This window comes from Mesoplodon bidens (assembly GCF_964165515.1).
Source record: "Mesoplodon bidens genome assembly, chromosome: 2".
Lineage (NCBI taxonomy): Eukaryota > Metazoa > Chordata > Mammalia > Artiodactyla > Ziphiidae > Mesoplodon > Mesoplodon bidens.
In genome coordinates this window covers 162,470,821-162,490,285 of record NC_138177.1, presented here as the reverse complement: position 1 = coordinate 162,490,285, position 19,465 = coordinate 162,470,821, and the positions used below count along the sequence as shown (strand labels likewise).

Below are 19,465 nucleotides of genomic sequence, written 5' to 3'. Positions count from 1 at the left end.
TATTTTATATCCACTTTCTATCAAATTCTCACTGGCATTATGGAAAGGGAGTTTTTAATTCTCATTTATGTAACAGAAAATTAAGGCCCAAAGAGGTGAAATGCTTGTCCAAAGATACAAAACCCCAAATTATCATGGCCAGAATCTGTCACTGCCCTTGCAACTACACGAGACTCATTTTCAGACTCAGTTATATAACTTTCTTGTTCTAAAGCAGCGGTCCCCAACCTTTTTGGCACCAGGCACAGGTTTTGTGGAAGACAATTCTTCCACGGACGGGGCCGGGGTGGGGTGGGGGTGGGGGCAGGATGGTTCAGGCGGTAATGCAAGTGATGGGGAGGGATGTGGAGCGGCAGATGAAGCTTCACTCGCTTTGCCCGCCACTCACCTCCTGCTGTGCACCCCAGTTCCTAACAGGCTGTCAACCCTGGTCTAAAGGACATTGTTTTTCTTGTCAAAATTCCATAATATTTCTTAACCCAAAGGAAAACATTTCTTTAAGGAAAGGAAAGAGGAGGTTTATAAGAAAAGAGAATAATAGCCATATGGCTGCTTTTTATTCCATTTCAAAAACAATTCTTTCTACCCTGGCTTGAGACAAGGGACAAACAGGCAAAGAGGTGGTAATCAGGTAAGTCAGCAGGTACTGGGAGAGTGTGATAATAGCAAGTTATGGTTAAGAAGAAGGAACGGCATGAACATACAAAGCTCTGAAAACAATTTAAAGGTTAAGAACCTGGTCACTAACAAAGGCACTTAGGGAAAAGTAACATATCAACAGAGAAACAAACTCTTAAAAGGCCTGACAAACATCCAAATTAACATGCAAGGTAGGAGACAACAGCATTCTGCCTGTGGAATGTGTATCTCTCTAAATAAACTCTCTTTCACTTAAAAAAAATAAACATGGAAGGTGGCCAGGTCCATGATGACAAGGCTGAATGACAGGAACCAACCCTGAGCACTGCCCTCCCTACCCCTAAACTTCCAGTTATACGAGCCAACAAATGCACTTATTGTTTAAGCCACTATTAGATGGATTTTCTGTTACTGTGGCCAAAAGCATACTGACTAATCCATAACATAAAGGGCTGGAGTGACTACTGGGTAGACTTATACACCTGCCCTGAAGTTTGGATTTTTGGCTTCAGTGTCTTTGGATGCCAGACAGGATACACAGACACACATACACACACAGCTTTTATTATTGAGAAAGGAAGTATACAAATCTGAAAAAGAAAATAAATTTCTCCAGGTACTATATTATAAATGGCAAACTAACAGTCAACAGGAATATTTTGCTCAGGCCAAATAATTTTCTTTAAACATTAAACCAATGGTTAAAGTAAATTTTTGCTTAAAAATGTGGTTTTCTGGTTGTTTTTCAAAAGGTACCTGGCAAATAGTAGACCATCATTATTTGTGGACTGCAGCTCCTTTATATGGGGAATACGCAGAAAGGTGTTTTCCAGTTCACTATAGTTTACACACCTACATGTGCTAATACCCAAATTACTATCCCCTGGAGATGGTCCCTGAAAGTGTTTGAATTTTAACCCCATTTTAAAAGGAATATTTCATGCAGGCTCTTTAAGCCTCCTAGTGATTTCACAAAGTTTTTCTATAATATTTTGACAGTAGTGGATTTCATAGAGCTCTGTCCTATGACAACATTTCCACAGAAATCAAAGCCTTAAATGTTTTGTGTATGTGCAGGTTTCCCGCTCCACATGTAAGGAGCGTGGAAGTCACCATTCCACCCTAACGACAAGCAAAAAGCTGAAAAATCAACAATTCTTCTTAGATCCACGAGAGAGGAAGACAGAGCAAACCACTGTCCCCAAGACTGGAGAGACAGACATACAGGTCACCACAGCTAACGAGACCAGGGACTCAAGTGGACACCACTGCCTGAACCAGTACCAGACTAGGAAAACCTGAACTGTAACTGACAAATTAAGAGGCTCAGTGTGGATGACCCTGAAATACACAACTCCAGCCTACTCAAACTATCCTGTTCCACTGAAGGGAGGAGGAAAAAAACTAAGAAACACTTGTGAAGTTGACAGTCCAGAGGCACAGGCTCACTAAAAGACTGAGACCTAATCATAGGTCTATAGAACATCTTCCCTCCCTCCACACCTCACCACCACATTACTAAAAACCTACTTACAGCAGTTCCTTTCACTCGATGTACCAGGCGTGGCTATCAAAGATAAACAGCAAGGCATATCAAAAGGCAAAAAATAAAATTTGAAGAGTAAGAGCACACATCAGGAACATACATGGCAGGGATGTTGAAATTATCAGACTGGGAGTTTAAAACAATTATGATTAATATGCTAAGGGCTCTAAAGGGTAAAGTAGACAGCATGCAAGAACAGACAGACAATGTAAGCAGAAAGATGGAAATCCTAAGAACGAACCAAAAAGAAATATGAGAGACAAAAAAACACTATAACCAAAATGAAGAATGCCTCTGACGGGCTTATTAACAAACTGGACACAGATAAGGAAAGAATCTCTGAGCTAGAGGATCTATCAATAGATTCCTCAAAAACCAAAAAGGAAAGAGAACAAAGACTGGGGAAAAACAAAATCCAAGGACTGTGGGACAACTACTACAAAGGTGTAACATACACATAACTGGAATACCAGAAGGAGAAGGAGGAGAGAAAGGAACAGAGGGAATATCTGAAACAATAATGACTAAGGATTTCTCTAATGCCAGACACCAAACGGCAGATCCAGGAAGTGCAGGGAACACCAAGCAAGATAAAGACCAGGGCTTCCCTGGTGGTGCAGTGGTTGAGAGTCCACCTGCTGATGCAGGGGACACGGGTTCGTGCCCCGGTCTGGGAAGATCCCACATGCCGCGGAGCAGCTGGGCCCGTGAGCCGTGGCCGCTGAGCCTGTGCGTCCGGAGCCTGTGCTCCGCAACGGGAGAGGCCACAACAGTGAGAGACCCGTGTACCACAAAAAAAAAAAAAAAAAAAGATAAAGACCAAAAAAACTACTCCTCCAACTATCATTTTCAAATTATAGAAAATCAAAGATACAGAAAAAATACTGGAAGAAGCCACAGGGGGGAAAACATCCCACCTACAGAGCAGCAAAGACAAGAATTACATCCAACCTCTCCTCAAAAAGTACGCAAGCAAGAAGAGAAGACTGTAAGTTTTGAGAGGAAAAAACCCACCAACCTAGAATTCTGTATCCTGCAAAATTATCCTTCACAAGTGAAGGAAAAATAAAGACTTTCTCAGGCAAACAAAAATTGATGAAATTTGTTGCCAGTAGATGTGACTTGCAAGAAATGTCAAAAGAAGTTCTTCAGAGAGAAGTATAAATAATACAAGCCAGAAACTGATCTATATAATGAAAGGAAGAGCATCAAAAAAGGAATAAGTAAAACAAAAACTTTTATTTACCTTATTCTTCATTGATCTGACAACAGTTTGTTCAACTAACAGCAACAATGTATTCAATTATGTATGTTTCTATCATATACATATATATACACACATGCTTTATATAGCTGAAATGAATGACAGCAATGACACAAAGGATGAGAGGAAAGGGTTAAGATTATTTTGTTATTTTAAGGTCCTCACACTACATGTGAAGTCGTATAGTCTTATTTGAAAGTGGACCTGGATTAATTGTAAATGTATAATGATCCTAGGGCAACACTAAAAAAAAAAAAAAGGAAGTAGTATAACTGATAGGTTAAGAAACGAAATAAAATGGAATCATATAAAATGCTCAATTAAAACCACAAAAGGCAGAAAAAGAGCAGAAGACAGAAACAAAGAAAAACACAGAAAACAACAGATATGGTAAATATTAACCCAACTATATCAATAATCACTTTGAATATCAATGGTCTAAATGAACCAATTAAAGAGATTGTCAGAGTGGATCAAAAAATGTAGTCCAGGGGCTTCCCTGGTGGCACAGTGGTTAAGAATCCACCTGCCAATGCAGGGGATGTGGGTTCAAGCCCTGGTCTGGGAAGATCCCACATGCTGCATAGCAACTAAGCCCACGAGCCACAACTACTGAGCCCTTGTGTCACAACTACTGAAGCCCGCGTGCCTAGAGCCTGTGCTCCGCAACAAGAGAAGCCACCGCAATGAGAAGCCCACACACCACAAGGAAGAGTAGCCCCCGCTCGCCACAACCAGAGAAAGCCCGTGAACAGCAACTAACACCCAACGTAGCCAAAAATAAATAAATTTATTTTAAAAAATGTAATCCAACTATATGCTGTCTACAAGAAACTCACTTTAAAAATAAAGACACATACAGATTAAAAGTAAATGGACGGACAAAAGTATACCATGCTAAATTAAGATGTGCTTCAGTTACTTTATACAAAGGGTTTTCTAGTATTCCTAGCCATCTAGTATTCCATCCTCTTGCTATGTGGAATGTTTTCATTCATCTTGTTTTGCTTTCTGTACTCAGAGATTTAGTAGATGCCTAATGGGCAAAGCCCTGCTTTCTTTGCCTTTTAAAGAAAAATTCCAAAGGTGCCCAACATCTGGCTCTGTATTTATTACAGGAGGAGGCTATGCTGCTCACCAAAATGTTTATAAAATAAGTTCTCCCCAGTCCACTCCCTAATATCACAGCCAGGTAGCCCTAAATGAAAATAAGCCTAAGAGTAACTGTCTTTAGTGTGTAATACTGAATCCTAACTAAGTTAATTTTCACATGGTTAGTTCTACAGATGACAAGTCACCTTCAGAGAACCAGGTGTCACAAAACACCACATTTCCATTAAGAACAGAGAAGTGCCTCAAGGGGCACACATGACTAGTAAACAACCGGAAATTAATACAGGTTACTGAACAATAAATTAGAAACAGCTACTGCAGTTCAGGCAGGGACAGAGAAAACCATTTTGTTTGATCTTTGCTTTTCTTAAAGGACTAAGGGCACATACAACCTTGAATTTAAAGGACAGGAAGAATTTATTTTAAGAAGACAGGAATTCTACCATGATGATAAAACTAAATGCTTGCAAGCAACAAACAATCCAAAACAAAACTAGAATTCCATTCAAGAAAAATAAAATATACACTAACTAGTTTAACAAAATACATTTAAGACCTACACACTAAAAATTTCAAAACTTTGCTGGGGAAAATGGTGCATGCAAAAAGATGAACATGCAATACACAAAATTAATTCAAAATAGATCAAAGACTTTAAGAGCTAAAACAGTAAGATTTTTAGAACAAAACATAGGAGAAAATCTTTAAGACCTTGAGTTGGGTAAAGATTTCTATACCAGAAAGCATGATAAACTGGACCTCATCAAAATTAAAACTACTGCACTTCAAAAACAACCATCTAAAAATAAAAATAAAGGGCTTCCCTGGTGGCGCAGTGGTTGAGAGTCTGCCTGCCAATGCAGGGGACACGGGTTCGTGCCCTGGTCCGGGAGGATCCCACATGCCGCGGAGCGGCTGGGCCCGTGAGCCGTGGCCACTGAGCCTGCGGGTCCGGAGCCGGTGCTCCGCAATGGGAGAGGCCACAATGGTGAGAGGCCCGCATGCCACACACACAAAAAAATAAATAAATAAATAAAAATATAAATAAATAAAAACAAAAAGATGGGACTTCCCTGGCAGTCCAGTGGTTAAGACTCCACACTGTCACTGCAGGGGGTGCGGGTTCGATCCCTGGTTCGGGAAATAAGATCCCGCAGGCCACGCACATCGGCCAAAAAAAAAAAAACCAAACAAAAACAAACAAACAGAAAACCAAACCGAACAAAATAAAAGGGTAGCATAAAAATAAAAAGACAAGCGAAAGACCAGAAGAAAACATGTATATGCAAAACACGTATGTGATAAAGGAGTCATATCCAGAATATATAAACAACTCTTTTTTTTTTTTTTTTTTTTTTTTTGCGGTACGCGGGCCTCTCACTGTTGTGGCCTCTCCCGTTGTGGAGCACAGGCTCCGGACGCACAGGCTCAGCGGCCATGGCTCACGGGCCCAGCCGCTCCGCAGCATGTGGGATCCTCCCGGACCGGGGCACGAACCCGTGTCCCCTGCATCGGCAGGCGGACTCTCAACCACTGCGCCACCAGGGAAGCCCAGAATATATAAACAACTCTTACAACTCCATAATAATAATGACAAACAACGCACATCCAAAAATGGGCAAAAAATATGAGCAGACATTTCACCAAAGATAAACAAATGGTAATAAGCACATAAAAAGATGCTATACATTAGTCATTAGGGAAATGCAAATTTAAAACCACAATGACATAACCATTTCATGCCTCCTAGAATCGCTATATTATATAAGAAAAATAAGAACAAATGTTGGCGAGGATGTAAAGAAATTGGAATCCCTTGTACATTGCTGGTGGGAATGTAAATGATGCACCAAACTGGAAAACAGTTTGAGTTTCTCCAAAAGTTTAACATAAAACTTACATACAATTCAGCAATTCTACTCCTAGAGAAATGAAAAACTGTGTGCACAGAAAAACTTGCATGCAAATGTTCACAGCAGCATTATTTCTAATAGCCAAAAACTGTAACCAACAAACATCCTTCAACTGTGAGTAGTTAGACAAAACGTGGTATATATCCATAAAATGGAAGACAATTCAGCAATAAAACGGAACAAACTGCTGACACATACTACATCATAGATGAAATCTCAAAAACATCTGAAGATAAAGAAGGCAAACAAAAGAGGTCACATACTATATGGCTGCATTTATATGAAATGTCCAAAAAAGGCAAATTTATCAGAAAATAGGGAATTCCCTGGCGGTCCAGTGGTTAGAACTCCACGATGCCATTGCAAGGGGCACAGGTTTGATCCCGGGTTGGGGAACTGCAAGCGCACACAAGCATGCCCGCTCCCCCCTCAAAAAAAAAAAAAAAAAAAAAAAACAAAACAGAAAATAGATCAGTGGTTGACTGGGACTAAGGATGTGAATGGGGATTAACTGTAAATGGTCAAGAGGAATCTTACAGAGGGGATGAAAATATTACCAACCTGACTTATGCTAATGATTGCACAATACAGAAAGTTACTAAAAATCATTGAATTGTACACTTGAAATGGGTGAATTTCATGATATGTAAGATACAACTCAGTTAAGTTGTTTTTTAAAAACAGAAGTTTGGGGACTTCCCTGGTGGTGCAGTGGTTAAGGATCTGCCTGCCAATGCAGGGGACACGGGTTCGAGCCCTGGTCTGGGAAGATCCCTCATGCCGCATAGCAAATAAGCCCATGTGCCACAACTACTGAGCCTGCTCTCTAGAGCCCACGAGCCACAACGAGAAGCCCGTGCACCACAACGAAGAGTAGCCCCCGCTTGCTGCAACTAGAGAAAAGGCCGTGTGCAGCAACAAAGACCCAACACAGCCAAAAATAAATTCATAGTTTGATCTTTAAACAAGTAATGAAAAAAGCATTGAAGAATCTATAGTAGGCACCCAACAAGTGATTGTTGAATAAGTAATGAGAAAAATAACTATGCAGGCACTGATGTTTTTTTAGAGTACGCTAACACGTGTCTGTCTACTGGGAGGAAGTGTGAAAATGATATCATGGAGAAAAGATCCACACTGGGATAACAGAGATATATGCTGGAGTGTGCACTCAAACACTTACTAGCTATGGGGTATCATGAAAGTCATTAAACCATGCTGAGTTTAAGTTTCCCTGTGTAGAGCAGAGTTACTTGAGTGTTGAACATAATGAATGAACACAATGAATGAATGCTTATTTTAGTATGGTTGTTAGTGATCCAAGAACTGACAGCCGGTGGCAGTAGTGTAGTATTAACAGTAGAAGCTATATTAGGAATGGCCCAATGTGTATTTGGTAAAGAAATGTTACATTTCCTTGGTGACAAGTGGTAAATAGACTTATTGAGGTGATCACTTTGTAATAGTTAAGACTAAAGCATACATGAACCCTTTTCTCAAGGAAACAGACTGAGCTGAGGCAAAGCACTACCAATCAAGACACAAAGTTTCTCAGGAATGGCATTATGATTAACGTGGTACATGCAGCAATGTAAGTCCAATGGAAACACATACATCTAAAGTGCTTAAACAAAGTAAAAAAATTTTTAAGGTAAGGTATGTTAAAAATAAAACCAGGCAGACAGCAAGAGTCATTAAAATAAGAAATAACTCGCACCAATAGTTAGTTCCTTCTCCACAGGGGAAATGTAAATTAAGGAGAAGGAAGTATTTTATTAAATTGTTGACATATTGGAAAGAGGAAAGGCACCATGCATGCAAGTAATGTTTCCAGCTCCATTTTCAAACACCAAGAGCCATAGCATTTGGTTCAGAGGTTGATACAGTCCACAGGACAAATCCGGCCTGCCACCTATTTTTGTAAATAAAGTTTTATTGAAAGATAGCTGCACATTCTTTTACATTTTGCCTGTGGCTGCTTTCACACTTCTACAGCAAAGCTGAACACTGACTACATAGACCATCTGACCTGCAAGCCTAAAATATCTACTATCTGGCTCTTCACAAAAAACTTCTTGCAGATTTAATTTGTTTACTACTCAGTATATGTTGACACAGTTCAAATGTTTAAACCAAGGAATTAAAAGGGTAAGATTTCTGGATCTGATAATGCACTGGTTTAAAAGCTATCCTGGGCACATTATGTGACAGAATATACACTGACACTGCATGCTTTGGAGTCAAAAAGGTTTTGACTCTAAATCCGTTCAGATATGAGAAGACCTAGCAAGATATTTAACTCAGTTTCCTCACTTCTGTATCATAGACATAATACCATATCTTCCAGAGTGATATGTACAGCACCCAAAACCATTCATAGTAGCCACTAATAGCTATTTTATAAATGTTAGTACCTTCCATCTACATGCTAGACTGGGACTTTCATCTCCCCTTTTTAAGTCTGCATTAACCCTCATTCTTTAAAGCCAGGCATCCTGTCACAAGGAAACACTGTTGTGCAATACACCCTATTCCTTATCTATCCAATATGGACTTACCAATCTGGAACGTCCCTACAACTTTTCTTAAGTAATGTCCATATACAACATGAGACGGTGAGCTTTACAACTACAGTTCTTATCATGTGAAATCTCAGGATACACACATACACTCTCTCTCTCACATGTCTATGTACATACATACATACATAGTTCTGCCTTAAAACTCATCTCTCAAACTCAGAGACAGCACTCTTAGTTCTAGAATAATAACTATATTATCCTGTCCCCTTCAAGACTTTTTTTGATTTTTATAATCATTTCCCAGTCTTTGTCCTTCCAAATAAAAGTACACTATTCATTTTTAGTCAGTCCTCATTTCTGAGTCCAGAAAGCCACTTTTAATCTTGCCAGCTAAAAACAAAAAAAGGTCCATGTAAGCTATGGACTTTGGATGATAACGATGTATCAATGTAGGTTCATCAATTGTAACCAAGGTACCACTCTAGTGGGGGATGTTGATAATGGGAGAAGCTATGCATGTGTGGGTCAGAGGGTGTAAGGGAAATCTCTGTACTCTCCCCTCAATTTTGCTATGAGCGTAAAACTGCTCTAAAAAATAACATTTTAATTTAAAAATAATAATAATAAATAGAAGATTTGAAAAACCGGAATCTTCCAGCAAAGTGGTCATACATGGTATTTCCCAGGACAGTACTGATTCAGGCCTGTCATCACAGAGTAATTATTAACAGCAACCCCATTAACTCTCAGAAGCATCCTGGGTTGCATGATAAATTATATGGTCACTGTACTTCTATGCCTCAACTTTCCCCATCTAAGAAATAAATCAGTACTTCAAAATCCAAACTCGATAAATAACTAGAGGAAGGGAGTGTGTACCATCATCTTCCATCTCTTGAAAGATTTAAACATTTGCCACCCAAATTGTTAATACAAGTTTCTTTTCATTCTTACAACTGTCTGCTTAGTATCCTCTTCTCCCTCCTCATTTTCCAGGATCTAAATGGTAACATTTTTTTAAACCCCACACAAATAACAAGCTAAACATATAACTGGGAAATATACATCTGTACTCATTAGCATACTACGCAGTTTAAGAATGTATATACAAATTTTTTTAAAGAAGCTGACAAAAATTTTTAAAACAAAATGCTTTATGTGAGAAAGTAAGATATTAAACATATACATGGGGGAGGGGAGGGGAGTCTGAAAAACAAGGCTAAGTATTAATTGTGGTGATATTTCAGTGGTGATACGAGGTTAATACACTCTTTGTCTCTATTTTCCAGCTTTACTTAAAATGAATCTGTACTGTGTTTATACTGAAAGATTCTCACATGTAGCCAAAGATGTTCATACTAAAGCTGAAGTGAATATACAGGGGAGGCGCCCAAACTTGAATAAATCCCAAACTGCTGTGCTATCTAGGTACAGCCTAAAGAACATGAGGTACCTTCAGGAAGGCACAGAACACCCAGGACACGTCTTAGGATAAAGGGACTGTCCTTTGCTTATGCAAAGTACTTCTAATGTCATCAGTGGCAAGAGACTTCTAGAGTTCAAGGTGGTGTTAGAGTAATGGTTCTTACCCAGGTTTAAGCTTGAAGAGGATCCATGTGAAGAGAGGGAAGGAGGTGGTGTCTGTGAATGTCCTGGTCCCTGACTAGGGAGAGGCATGCCCACGGGTCCAGGAGAGGAGGAAAAGCTAAGGCCGTTATAAAAACTGTGTCCAATGGGGGTCAAGCTGCTCGATGTCCTCTTATAAAGGTCACTGCTGCCAGTCAGGGAGTCACGGCGGGAGCCACTGCCAGTGTTGGAGTTTGCAACTAAAATGGAATTAAAACAATGCAGATAAGAACAGGCCTGTTCTTCGAAGAACAAGCCCAGTGACCTGTTCCTAACACTTTGATCCAGACTCCTTACCACCGCAAATATGTCAGCAGAGACAGCCTAACTGTTCATGTGGCAGTTCTAAGGGCAGGTAAAGTAATAAAGAGGACATGGCTCAGGTTAACATGAAACTCTTTTTCAAACCATCACACGTATGCTAAATTTTCCTTCCTTTTGTGTCTCGTATTATGGGGGTGAGGGTGGGTTAAAATCCTCTGATGGCCACGTAAGTTATGGGAAAGGTGAAAGAAAATGGGCTAGAAAGAATGCCTTTCATCAACCCAAAGGTTCCAGTAGAAAAATGGAGTAGAAAAAAGATTTGTGAATGGGGTACTGCCCCACTACCCAAGACTTACATACGAAAGCCTGGTTTCTCAAAGGGCTCAATCAAGAGTTATTGCTAGCCCCCAGCTCCAACTTAAGACACTTTCTCTCAAATAAACCCTTCTGTTTTGAGATCACATTGTTTTACAAACACTGCAATTATCCCATTGTTTACCTCACTACTTTCCTGCTTTTTTCTCCCATCAAAACATTTAAAATATCTCAGTTTAATTCCTTCCTCCCACTTTTCCATAATATCCACCTTAATTCTTCTCAAGAGACTGGAGAAAACTCATGACTCTTCAAGGCCTGCAGATTGTGGAGTACACTACCCTATGATCTTTGGTAAGTCCTCCTCCCTTGGTTCTTAACATCCACATTTGTATAATTCCCTCCACATTCTTCCCAATGCCTGCAAAAATCCTCAAGGATTTTCTAATCCTTGAAACAAACGGACTTTGAGAGTATAAATAAGTAGCAACGTGAGTGTAAACCTGAAATAGGCCCCAAATGTGTAACTTGAAAAGTCCATTATCTCAAACACATGTGGAACAGCTGGGTTCCCACGGGGCTCGGTCCAGATCTGCCTGTGGTATCTGTCCAGGGTTCCATGCATTGTCAGTGTTCCATAAAGATTGTAAAAATAATTAAAATTCAGTTTCAACAGCACATCAGTCTGATTTCTACCTGCTGTTCCAAACCCTCCAAGGGCTGATCCCAGAGTGGCGCCGAGAGAACTGCTACTTCCAAATCCCAAGGATGTGTTGGCAGGCTGGGCAGAGCCCTGGGAGAAGAGGGAGCTGCTCTGTGAATTGCTGCTCAGAGAGTTGTTGCCATAGAAAGAGCTGGATGCCAGGTTGTTACTGGGCTGCTGCTGGGGCTGGGGCTGAGGCTGCTGAGTTCCTAAAGGGCGAAATGGTCCATTTGTTGTTCCAGCAAGACCACCGGCTGCTCCATTTGCTGAAGCTGCAGCCGCTGCAACAGCTATATAGAAGAAAGCAAACCATTTGGCTATGAAAGAGATTGGCCACATTTCCAAACTACATTGTTATCCTTTTGAAAACCTTTTAATGTTGCCATATTTTTTCAAAGCAGACACAAACCTTGTAAAGAACTATACAAATCTGTCTTTGATCCCTTCATCTGAAGCTTCTATTTTCTATTTCTACTTTCAATTCAAAGTCAAAATACCATTGAAGCCAAGTTCACTGTATTGACAGCTCTAAAGAGGCTATAGTTTAAAATACAAATGGATATCAAAAAGTACTCATTTCAAATACAACTACTTCCTAAAATCTCAAGTTCTACAAATATCTACATTAAGGACATTTTTTTCCAGAACCAAATACTGAAGTTCCTCAAATTCCTAGGACACTTGAGCATGTTGCTCTCCCCTAGATGTCCCCACTGTTGCTCCCAAGTTTATAATATATGTGACTTAAAATAAAAACCTATTGCCCCACCCCCTCAAGCAGAAAACAAAAACAAAACAAATACCACATCATCTTAAAATAACGATATGAATTTCACGATATGAAGTGAAATTAGCCTTGGACTTCTGCCAACAGTGCCATTTTGTATGAGTAATCCAACTTCCTATGCTCACAGTAGAGCAGGTCCTTGCTGCTAACCAGCTGGTACATGCTGTCAACAGAATCAGAATCTATTGAGGTCACTTGCTGCTTCTGATTCTCTCTTTGAAAAATTACAGGGTAGAATTCCTACACTGAGAATGTCAAAGTATATTTCAACACAGTTTAAGAATATCATCCCTTGCCCCTTTTAGATCTGAGTGAGTCTACTAAGACGTAAGCTCACCTGCTTGTGCGGCTGAGGAGCTAATGATGACTGGGGCAGGAGCTACAAGTCGAACAGGAGCTCCGAGGCCGTTTCTCGCTCCTGCATTCACCACAAGGGCACCGGTTTGGTCATAGTAAGCAGCAGGAGCCAAGACTGGATAACCTGAGAATATTAAGTTACGTACACATGAAACAGATAAGTACATATGAATCTAACAAATGTCTCCTGGGCACCAGCATATCTTATTGATAGATAGTTACAAACTCAGCACTGGGATCCTGGCTTCGCCACTTAAGGTAGCTGTAAAACCCTGAATCTCTGGGTATCCTCATGAGGATAATAATAATACAAGCCTCACAAAGTTCTTGTTAAGATTAAAAGATGAGTGTGAAAGATGTAACATGCTACCTGGCACAATAAGGGGTAGTGTTATGTATTATCCACCAAGTGTTAGGGAATTCGGTGGGACAGGGAATACCTGTGCTCTTCAAAGTGCTAATCACAGTTATCACCAGCAACCATACACTGACAATTTTTTTTATGTTTTCTTGACTATATAAGTTAACGGTAGGTACAAATGATTCCAACAATCAAAGAACTTTCATACCACATAATCTAAGCACAAATACCCTACAAGTTAGCAGGAAAAACCTAGACAGGCTTCAATCAACAGGGTCTTTCCATATTCTATGAGATGGAATCTTCAAATCCTATTGAGCCATAAGAGAAATTACAGGTGACTTCGTAATAAAACATAAATGCTTAGTAATTAACAACATGCATGATGCAAGTTCAAGTAACTCAGTGAATTCATAAATAGATCGGTTCATTTAGGGATGTGCCATGGTCAGTAAGAACCCATAAACTTATACTGAGGTCTCAGAAGGACCTGTTTCAAAGGAATAACCTCAGACTACATGCAATCCATGCAAAGAATAAGACCAGGAGACAGTGAGCTACGAATAACATATATTCAGGATATATATCAATCACAGATAGACAGCTACAAAGCACCTCTACTGTTGGTTTGAGAGAAATCCTAAAAATGTAAGGAGGACACTATCAAGGAATACTAGGAATGTCTTCCTAATAATACTATTCAAAGACATCAGCCTTGGAGTGATGCTGATGCAGTCTGGCCACTCTTTCCACTCTTAACACAGAGGGAGAAAACAGATCAACACCAGAGGAAAATAGCATACTCCAAGCTATGTGTGGAGGTTCACATATCTCCAACATTTAAGACTGAGACTGGCTCAGAACACTAGGTGCTCTCATCAACGAACTATGGTCTAAGTGAGGGCAAGTGTATGTCATCCTCGCCAGTCGCCAAATGATGACAAGCCTAAGCAAGCCAGAAGTACTGCCCATTCTCTTCTGAATCTCCCCCAATAAGCAGGCTTTTTCACCCTCAAATGATGAGGAACAACAATGCAGCCTCACCTGGCATGCCTGCAGCCAGTCCTTGTCCAAAAGCAAGGGCAGAATTCACTGCTGCAGCTGCCACTAGTGGATCTGCTTGCTGTCCCTGCTGGTTCTGATTTGGGGTCAAAGGACGCTGGCTGGCTCCTCCACGGAGAACCTGGGAGACAGAAATAAATCAACTACTTTCTTTTCATTGGAAACATCTAAGACCCACCACATGCTTAAGTTGGATCAACTTTAAAACTGATGGTTGTAAACCATTTTTCTGATAATGGTTTTATATGGCATGGCTGTTAGGATTAAAAAAACCCATTAACAGCATTTCATACAGTGAAATTTCATTCTACCATTCTTAGTTTAAACATATTACCTTTATAAGAAGCCAAAAGCATACAAAAGTGATCATTCATTCATTAATCAAATACTTAATGCCTAACATCTGGCAGGTAATGCGGATAAAGCAATGAACAAGACACACAAAGCTCCTGCCCAACTGGAGCTTTTATTCCAGCGAATGAGAGCTAGACAGTAACTCTACAATAATTAAAAAGTGGGTGAAAAAAAGAGTATGATGGAGTGGAGGAGGGGTTTAGATATGATAAAAGAGGGTAATTTACCCACATCATTAAGTTATAATATCTGTATCAAAACACACACAAACACACACACACACACAAACACACACACACCCTAAACTTTCTTTATGGAATGTGAGAACATTTTCTCTACCCTATAACACTATTCCCATTTATCAGGGCCCAAATGGCCCCAAATGAAATCAACAGGTTTGATTTAGGAGGCTTCTGACTTGACCGTTTCTATTCTTCCTCTCATAAATACCACAAATGCACAGCAATCTAAATGGATATGAGTATTAGTCAAGAACACTGACATTTCCGCACAGAATACTAGCTCTGTCACTGTGATAAAGGATCTACTTTTCTTTTTATGAAACACAGGTAGTAAGATGCTGATAATCATTCTTATTCTGAATGCTCTGAAGAATCTATTCCAAAAGATCTATCTATACCAGTAAGTAAAAATGCAAAACCCAATACCAAGGCTAAAATTACCAAAGTTTATGCATTTTGCAATGTTTTCAAAGGCAAAGTTCTTATCAGATCATTTTCAATATCACTCTGCTACTTATAAAAGTTACACATGTAATCAAGAACCCGTGCACAGATTTTTCTTGGTAGCATTTGGTAAAAAATGTAAAAGAGAAACACGACAATCAAATATTTATTAAATGAGTATTTTAAATGACCAACACTGTCCATATTGGCAAGAAGAGATGTGCAGACACTTAATTTACCCAAACTTTCTTATTTCTTTATCTGTAAAAATAATGAGAGTAACAGCTGATCATGCAGATTTGTAGGAAATATTAGAATTAATGTCTGCAAGGCACAATGCCTAGTACCCAGGAGATAATCAATAACCAATAGTTAATTCCTATCAAAATATTAGGCAATTCATTCCTGTTTGTGAACCAAAGAATCTAATGGACTTTACAACAGAAGGAGTGCTTCAACCTATATAGATAGAAGACTCAAGGGAGGCTGCACAGGTGGGAGTTTGTAGAAAATGCCTAACCAATAGTCCAGAAGAGCTCTCACTCTAGGAAAAGTAAACAGCAGGTACAGAGATATGGCAAATACTAATAGTTCAAGAACTTAAAAAAAAAGAAAAAAATCAATGAAAACATCCTTTTCATAGGGCAGAATGAATTAGGCTTATGTTTGGTTAGGAGTTGTGTGAAACATCAGAGGACAGGGAAATGGACAAGGTGCCTGAAGAAAGGGGTAGTCCAGACTACTGAGTCCTATTTTACAATCAGGAGAGCAATGTGTTTCCTTTTTGTCAACTCTCTAGAAATCTGTGTGGTACCCTTGACAATAAATCAAAGTTCTTAAGTCAGCTGCCAATATTCATATTTTAATTTCATAAATAAATGTCAAGCCTGAATTTTATGGAAACAAATATGTAAAATTCCACAAGTAAAATTTTATATACAATTAAATCAACAAAAATGACTGAATATCTACTTGTAAAACACTATCCTAGGAGTTAGATTACTACCTATCTTCATGATGCAAAAGGTGTTAAATTCAAATTTCTTTTCAAAGGTACTGATTTAAACACAGCATTTAAAATGTAATAAGCAAGTAGATGCTCAGTGGAGATATTTTCATTAATAATCATTCATCCTTCTACAGTTCATCATGCTTGGTAGAATCATCATCTATACAGTCTCCCCTAATCTAGAAAGTTCAGAAGCCATTCTAAACTTTTCTCTCTCAAAATGCAACATCCGACACCAAGCCACCACCTGTGCCTGGGTTCAACCTAATATCCAGGATTTTTTCTTTAACAAACATTTTGAAATAGAGAATAACAGTTTTTTTAATCAGGTGTCAAAGGAACCTTCAAAAAAAATGAAAAAGAAATCAGAAGGAAGATGAAGTGGCCAGGATGTCACTGACTCTACTGAAAGTTTCAGCAATTACATTTGGAAGAGTTAGCATGCCTAGAAGAACATAACAAATGCTTTCTGATAAAACGTAAAGGCCAAAAGGCCGAAAGCAAAGTTTAAAAAGAACCTCTCATTTCAATGACTATGACCAAAAAAGTTCACCAAGAATATCGTATTTTCCTGAAACACCTGACGCCAGAAACTGGCAAAAATATCACTGGAACTAAAATATGGCTACTTGTTAGATGGTAATGTTAATAATAATAACTTTTTCATAGTAAGGTTTGTTATTGTGGATGACAGAAAACTCTGAAATAATGTACATGATTATCATGCCCATTTTACAGCTAAGGATATATTCAGAGAAATCATGCAACTTGCCCTAGTTGCAACCAGTTAGTGGTAGAACAAAGACCAGATCTCAGGCTTTCTATCACTATGGTCAGAAGACGTAACAAGTTGTGAACTTACAGACTTGGGTTCAAATCTTCTTCTTTTTTTAAATTTATTTTTGGCTGCATTGGGTCTTTGTTGCCTCTAGTTGCAGCGAGCGGGAGCTACTCTTTGTTGTGGTGCGCGGGCTTCTCATTGCAGTGGCTTCTCTTGTTGCGGAGCATAGGCTGTAGGCGCACGGGCCTCAGTAGTTGTGGCGCACAGGCTTAGTTGCTCTGTGGCATGTGGGATCTTCCCCGACCAGGGCTCGAACCCGTGTCCCCTGCATTGGCAGGCGGATTCTTAACCACTGCGCCACCAGGGAAGTCCCAGGTTCAAAGCTTAGCACCTTAATAGGTGTGTGATCCTGGGCACACAAATTCCATTTCCTTAATCTTATGCTGGGAAGTCATATAATCTACTTATCAGAATAAAAGAAATTATATGTAGAGCACTTAGCTTTAAACAAAAAGCTTCCAATAAGAAGTACTTATTACTATTTTTCTTATTCACTCTATTAGAGCAAATTTTAAACACAGCAATTACTTCAGTCTTCTAAATCCATGATTTGGCAGCCATTTAAACACAAAGATCATCACTTGATATATACCAACTATCCACAAAGAGTAGCTAAGAAATTTATTAATAGGGATCACCTATTCTGTCAACAAATTATCTGCTGAATTCCCTATGCACGTGGTGCTAGAATTGTATCTATTGCAAAGAAAATCATGCATTAACTTACAAAAAAAAATCTGACTATAAAAATACTGACCCAGACCTACTAGAGAATGGACTTGAGGATATGGGGAGGGTGAAGGGTAGGCTGTGACAAAGCGAGAGAGAAGCATGGACATATATACACTACCAAACATAAAATAGATAGCTAGTGGGAAGCAGCCGCATAGCACAGGGAGATCAGCTCGGTGCTTTGTGACCACCTAGAGGGGTGCGATAGGGAGGGTGGGAGGGAGGGAGACGCAAGAAGGAATAGATATGGGAACATACGTATAGGTATAACTGATTCACTTTGTTATAAAGCAGAAACTAACACACCATTGTAAAGCAATTATACTCCAATAAAGATGTAAAAAAAAAAAAAAAAATACTGTCCCAGAATAAACTAGCTAGAATTTCAAGACCTGTGTTTTTCCTATAAACTTGTAAAATCTAAAAATTTAAACATACACTCTCTTATTAAAACTGATAAAAAGCAAAGGATTCTTGTTTGGATCATTATCATATGTACATATATGAGCTGGTGTTTTTCCTCAAAAGACAGCTTTAATTTAACGATGCTTATCAAAAGCCTAAGTGTTCACTTTATTTGCTTGAGGAAAAAACTCCATTTCTAGGGCTTTATTCCATGGAAATAATCATGGACTTATGCAAAAAATATTAATCTTATTTATAACACCAAAATATGGTTAAGTTATAGTTATAACTTAGTTATATAAATATAACATAAATAATAATGGAGTGGTCAAAATAAATGAGATACTCTTTAATAGATTTAAAAACATTAAATAACATGGAAGAGTATAACGAGATGCAAAGCCATGTGGACAGCATAATCCCAATTTTATAGGAAATTAATTAAATAGTAAGGCTGGAATGACAGATACCAAGCATTTATATTGCTTTTTTTCTGACAGGAGGATTTAGGGGATTTTTTTTCCTTCAAGTAATCCAATTCACCACAATTTTCAGCAATAAATAGGTGTTATTCTAGTAAGCAAGAGAAAATGGCCTATCTAATATAAAAAGACACTTAGTATTGCAATTAACTATCCTTTCTCATCTTGGTTAAAAAGCTTACTCTAAGTTAAAAGAGATAAAATAGGTATAAGATTTATGTCCAATTCAACAGATGTTACTATATATATAATAAACAACAAGGATCTACTGAATAATACAGGGAACTATATTCAATATCTTATAATAACCTATAATGGAAAAGAATATGAGAAAGAATATATATACATACACACACAAATATACATATGTATGTATATATGTAGGTATAAATGAATCACTCTGCTGTACACCTGAAACTAATACAACATTGTAAATCAACTTACTTCAATTTTTTTTTAATTGATGCTATAAATAAGCAATCTG

General features: G+C 38.7%; 1 protein-coding gene across 16 annotated transcripts in view; it reads right to left on the bottom strand.

Annotated features, from left to right (window-relative positions):
* Positions 1-19,465, bottom strand: part of PUM1 (pumilio RNA binding family member 1) — a 130,165-nt gene that overhangs the window by 22,736 nt on the left and 87,964 nt on the right. For 12 of the 16 annotated variants that reach the window (XM_081224433.1, XM_081224427.1, XM_081224428.1 and 9 more), the window contains 4 exons: positions 14,455-14,593; positions 13,030-13,173; positions 11,899-12,195; positions 10,587-10,823 (listed from right to left, as the gene is read on the bottom strand). In XM_081224433.1, coding sequence (XP_081080559.1) covers positions 10,587-10,823; positions 11,899-12,195; positions 13,030-13,173; positions 14,455-14,593 — 817 coding nt within the window. The remainder of the gene's footprint in view (positions 1-10,586; positions 10,824-11,898; positions 12,196-13,029; positions 13,174-14,454; positions 14,594-19,465) is intronic. The other 4 variants (XM_081224439.1, XM_081224440.1, XM_081224426.1 and 1 more) reach the window with 2 other exon arrangements.